At 45.3% G+C, this 6,000-nt stretch overlaps 1 protein-coding gene across 1 annotated transcript in view; it reads left to right on the top strand.

Moving 5' to 3' along the window:
- The first annotated feature begins 779 nt into the window (after positions 1-779).
- Positions 780-6,000, top strand: part of SAV1 (salvador family WW domain containing protein 1) — a 38,323-nt gene continuing 33,102 nt past the window's right edge. The window contains exon 1 of the mRNA XM_054447635.2: positions 780-4,881. Coding sequence (XP_054303610.2) covers positions 4,788-4,881 — 94 coding nt within the window. The 5' untranslated portion in view covers positions 780-4,787. The remainder of the gene's footprint in view (positions 4,882-6,000) is intronic.

The following is a 6,000-nucleotide window of genomic DNA, read 5'->3' as shown; positions in this document are numbered from 1 at the left end:
ACTTAGGAATTTACCCTCCCATATTTTATTTTTTATTTTTTTGAGACACAGTCTCACTCTGTTGCTCAGGCTGGAGTGCAGTGGTGCGATCTCAGCCCACTGCAACCTCTGCCTCCCTAGTTCAAGCGATTCTCCTGCCTCAGCCTCCAGAGTAGCTGGGATTACAGGCGCACATCACCACACCCCGGTAATTTTTGTATTTTTAGTAGAGACGGGGTTTCACCATGTTGGCCAGGCTGGTCTCAAACTCCTGACCTCAGGTGATCCACCTGCCTTGGCCTCTCCCAAAGTGCTGGGATTATAGATGCGAGCCATCGCGCCCAGCTCCCTCCCATATTTTAATAGCAAAATTTTGGAGACTTGAAGAGCTATAATTGGCATAATTATTACATCTTCCTGAGACAGATTAAGTTTATCTTGTTATGTGAACAAGAAGAGTGAGTTGGAGAGTAGACTAGAAGTTCCTCTCCTTTTTTCCGTTTTCTTTTTTTTTTTTTTCTGCGGCTCCATATGTAGGGCTTATTTCCATTTTGGTTGTTTTTCTTGGATAATCTTTCACTGAATAGTTCACCCTTTAAAATTTTACATGCTTCTAACAGAGGAAGTCAACATAGCATAAAGACCTTAGCTGTCTTTGAAAGTAACAATCTGGCACGAAATTTTATTTTTATGCTAATGATGATTTTATATAATGCTGGTATTTTAATATTTTCTTTAATAGTTGAATAAAGAACAAACTTTTTAAAGAAAGAAAATCACCAACATTTCTCTTATCCTATGAAGGTAAGTTTTTATTTTTGCATATTCCCTTCTGCCTACATGTCAGAAAACTCCAGGACTGAAAGACACTCCAGAAATCAAATGGTTTGGCCGGGCACAGTGGCTCACGCCGGTAATCCCAGCACTTTGGGAGGCCAAGGCGGGTGGATCACGAGGTCAGGAGATTGAGGCCATCCTGGCTAACACGGTGAAACCCCGTCTCCACTAAAAATACAAAAAATTAGCCGAGTGTGGTGGCGGGCGCCTGTAGTCCCAGCTACTCAGGAGGCTGAGGCAGGAGAATGGCGTGAACCCGGCAGGCGGAGCTTGCAGTGAGCCGAGATCATGCCACTACACTCCAGCCTGGGCGACAGAGCGAGACTTCGTCTCAGAAACAAAAAAAGAAAACAAATGGTTCACTTTCTTCATTTTCAGATGAGACAACCAAGAACTCAGAATGCTATGAGGTTAGCCCAGGGTCATACCCTATAGGCTCCACTAAAATAAATGTTAATGCTAAATTAATTTTTTAAAAAGTTGTTAAAACATGACAAGCTCCCTAATTGCCAGTTTTCTCCACTAAGAATGTAACTGTAAGGGGAAAAAAAAATCTCTATTATGGAATACAGTATTAGCATTGTTGAAGGCAATGTCTGGAGAATTACAGCTCCGTAGAACTATAGCAAATCTGAATTCCTTAATAAAAATTCTCAGAAGTCAAGGAATTTCTAGAAAACAGACATGAATTCAAAGCTTTTAGATTTAAGGATTCAAATTCAAAGTTCACATATTTGTTGTGCATTGCTATAGCTAATACTGCAGATTGTTGATTCTGGAATGTACCCTCCTTGATAAAAAGGCAAATTAGGTGTCTTAAATAGAGCACCTAATTAAGGCTTTCTCTCTGCTATAATTCACAGAAATTAAATAGCATTGTAAAAGGGAGTACTCTCTAAGGAACATAGACGGCTTTCAAAACAATTGTGTTAGAAACAGTCTGGACTCACATTAGTGGGATTCTTTGAATGTTCCATAGCAGAAAAGAGCCCCAAACAGAAATTGAGGCTGGCATGGTGGCTCACGCCTATAATTGCAGCACTTTGGGAGGCCAAGGCGGGCAGATTATTTGAGGCCACGAGTTCGGGACCAGCCTGGCCAACATGATGAAACCGTTTCTACTAAAAATACAAAAAATAGCCAGGTGTGATAGCAGGCGCCTGTAATCCTAGCTACTCAGGAGGCCAAGGTAGGAGGATCGCTTGAACCTGAGAGGCAGCGGTTGCAGTGAGCTGAGATAGTGCCACTGCACTCCTGCCTGAGGGATAGAGTAAGACTCTGCCTCAGGGGGGGAAAAAAAGGAAATTGAAAACTCCCATTATGATGCTATTCTGTCATTAACCAGGAATGTAATCTGAGGCAAAACACTTAATTTTTCTCGTTTCTTTTTGATGTTGATGAGGTGAGCCTAGGCAATCTCAGAATTCTTTTTCAACTATAAAATTCTAGGATTCTTTCCTCCGCACATGTGAAAGGTGTCCCGTACTTCAGGCTCTGGGAAAACTCCAGGTGTGAAGAGTTGCCTTTATTAACAAGATGCTGATATCCTTTTGTCCTTCTCTGAGGTAAGCCTTGGGCAGAAACCTGGCACTTCTTTGGCTCCTCCTTCCTCCTTCAGCTCCCGCCTTCATACCCTGATGTGTAACAAAACCCCATTGTGTTTTCACTTAAGTTTCATCACTCTTTCTTCTCCCTGCACACTATCAATGCTTTAGGACTCGTCCTTATTTCTGAACCACAGGAACAAGTAACTGTTTTTCTAATGTTTCTCTCAGAGTACACTCTACTTCTAGTGAGTTCCAATTCTGTCTATTAAGATTTTCATACCCATGGGAGTGATTGATACTCCCACACTCCATATCAATGTCAGCAAATTTGGTTAGCTTTCTTCAAAATATGTCTAAAATATGTCCACTTATCTCCACCTATTATTGCCTGGGTCCAAGCCAGCAATAACTTCTGACTGATCTCCCTTTTGCCCTTATCTCCATTGTCTGCTCTCCACACAGCATCCAAAGCAGTCCTATGAAAACATTAACTCAGATCATGTCACTCCTCTGCTCAAAGTAACATTCCTTACAATGGCCTACAAAGCCCTAAGTGCTGTAGCTATTTTTACTCTCTAACTGCATTCCCCATTCGTCTCCCCCTCTTTTCCAGTACATAAACCCTCTTACTGTTCCTCCAATCTGCCAGGAACATGGCCACTTGCAGCGACTTTGCACTTGCTGTTCTTTCTGCCTGGAATACTGTTCCTCCAGATAGCTGCATGGCCAATTTCCTCACTCTGTCACTTAACTCCAATGTCACCTCCTCATGAGCCTTCTCTGGTCCCCCTATTACCCTCTCTAAAATTGCGAGTCCTCTCTTATTTTCACTTCATCACTTATCACTATCTAACATAGTATGTTTTGCTTATTTTTTGTCATTTTTTTTCTCTTTCCCATGACAGTAGGGATTTTTGTCTGTTTTGCTTATTGCTATATCACAAACGCCTAGCACAGTGGGTAATGAGTATTTATTGGTGAATGAATGAATTGTGGGAGATCTGCACCAAAGGAACATATGGAGACAGACACTAGATCAAATGTCTCCTTTGTTTGCTCATGGTAAAACGTTTGACCATCTTCTTAATCTTATGTGGTAAAAAATTCCATGTTTTTTGTTAATTGTGACATATGTCTTAGATCTCTTGTGAGTTGTTTTAGATCTCAGGGAAAGCATTCCTCATTATTAAAGCATTAATTTGGGTCACTAGAGGATGAATCCAATCTTATTTTCCAAATGTTATCCTGTACATTTGGCAGTCTTGCTAAGTTATATAGAAGTAGAGTCTATTATTTTAGATAGAAAATTTCCCGTCCCGACTTGTAGTGGTCAAAGTCCTCAAAATTCTAAGATCATAACATATAACGTCAGGAGGAAATATGTGGCTATTAATCATACTAATGATAGTGGTGATGCAATAAAATAATTGTAATATGCTAACACCAATTGTATCTTAAAAAGAGGTACTGGAAATTCCACCTTGCATTCTTCCGTTTTTTCCTATTATAGAAAAACGCACTCCCTGATACTCAGTAGAGGATCAACTTATTTCTAGTTAATCAGCATGAACGTTTCTAGCAGAATAGATGCTTTTGTGTAAGCACTTGCCTGGAGATCATGGTTACCATTCCGCATTTTTTAGGGAACTGAATTCACCAATCTAGGAAACACTAGGAAGAACACCTTCAAACAAGGAACAACGTCTTGCGGGAAGGGAATCACTGCCTCCGATAGAGATCTCCAGAGGGTGCAAAAACAAAAAAAAAACTGTCGTGGAGAGTGGGCCCCACGACATGCGCATGTGATGAGCTCCCGCACTCAGCGCGGCAGATTTCGTCCTTCATCTTCTCGGTCGGCAGGACCTGCTTCTCGCTGAGGATGAGTGAGGACCGCCGCAGCTCGGCGGGGCCGGCCCGTTAGCCTAGAGCGCCGGCACCCGAGTCCGGCCGCCGGAGCCGCGCCTGGAGCCGCGGTGGGGGAGGGGCGGCGGCGGCCCGCGCTGCGTCGAGCTTCCCAGAATTCCCAGCGGCCGCGGGGAAAGTTTACGGGATGTAGGCGGCGGCGGCGGCGGCGGTGGTAGTGGTAGCGGTTACCCGGCGGCCCGCGGCGGACTATGGCCCTGGCCCGGCGTCGCTGGGCTTTCCTCACGGCGTCCCCGAGCAGCGTCGCAGAGCGGGCCGACTTCCGGGAAGGAACTGACCAGCGACTGAGCGGCGGCCGGCGCGCTTAGCGCCCTGAACATGCGGCAGTCCCTGCGGGCGACCCCGGGCTCCGGACAGGCGGCGGCGGAGGCGGCGGCGGAGGCGGCGGCTCCGGAGGGAAGGAGGCGGCGGCGCCGGCGGAGGTGGCGGCGGAGACGGCTGGCGCCCGGCGCGGAGCCCTAGGGAGGCAGTTCAGCGCGGCCTCGGGCCTCGTCGAGAAGGATGCTGTCCCGAAAGAAAACCAAAAACGAAGTGTCCAAGCCGGCCGAGGTGCAGGGGAAGTACGTGAAGAAGGAGACGTCGCCTCTGCTTCGGAGTAAGTGTCAGGCGGGGCGTGCCCACACCTGGCCCAGGCGGGGGCGCCGGCGGGTCTCCAGGGCTTCTCCTTCGTCCTTGGTCGCTGTGAAATACTGGTTTTGAGATTTTCTTGTGTCTGAAGTAGGTATTCGTTGATTGAAAGCCCATAAGAGTAAGAAACTTGGGTTAGTCTCCCCCGCGCCTAACCCTGCCAAGAGCACCCCCTGAAAATAACAGACTTCCTCGCCCCACCAGGCAGAGTTGTTGGTTTTGAGTACTGGAAGAGAGAGTAGGAAACACTTCAATTGCTTATCACCTAATGCTATAGGAGTAAAAGTAATTAGGGACACTTTTTACTCTTCTAGATGCGTCGAGATGTGCCTCATGTTTGCAAACATTGCGGGTGTCTCTCGACTGTGCTGCAAGTTGTGCAAACTCCGGGGCAGAATTCCTTAGTCCTGCTGCCGGATGCAGACTTGAGAAGGTGAAAAGCACACCGTCGTTCTTGTAGCCGCCACCCAAAGCCTCATCACTCTTACACACCAGAGCAGAGAGCCAAAAGCCTTTGTATTTGGCTATATTCGTGAGATTCTAAAAAGGCAACTCTAAATAATTTCTATCGTGCTAGAGAACCCCCCCACGAAAAGTTATTTTTTAATAGGGTAGATCCCACTCCCAACCCCCACCTTCGGTCCCCCGCTGCTTTTCTTCTTAATGTAAGTATTTGATTTTTGAGTTGAATCTCTTGAATTTTTAATTCTTGTGTGTTCAAGGACATTTGTGAGGCATGGAGCTGGTATTTTGGTGCTCTTATTGCGCCCCGGACCCTTTGCGTAAGTTTCCTTCTTGGAAGCTGGTAGTAACCTTGTGACTTAAGTATTACCTCATATTGTAATTGGGAAAGCTAGGTTTCTAGCATTTGCCCAAGATCACACAGATGGGAGAGCATGTTTTTCCATTATAACCACATTGTCAGCCTTCCAGATTTATGGTGGTACTAGCAATACTTTCAACAAAATATATGTCAGTTGAGCACATCACTAACTCGAAACTTGATTTTTAAGTTTTTTTTGTTTTTTGCTTTTTGTTTTAGCAACTTGGTTTTCAGTTACACATGCTGTTAGGTTTTTGGCTGTTT

This window comes from Pongo pygmaeus, chromosome 15, assembly GCF_028885625.2.
Source record: "Pongo pygmaeus isolate AG05252 chromosome 15, NHGRI_mPonPyg2-v2.0_pri, whole genome shotgun sequence".
NCBI lineage: Eukaryota > Metazoa > Chordata > Mammalia > Primates > Hominidae > Pongo > Pongo pygmaeus.
The sequence above is the reverse complement of the archived record's forward strand: the minus strand, read 5'-3'. Positions and strand labels throughout refer to the sequence as shown.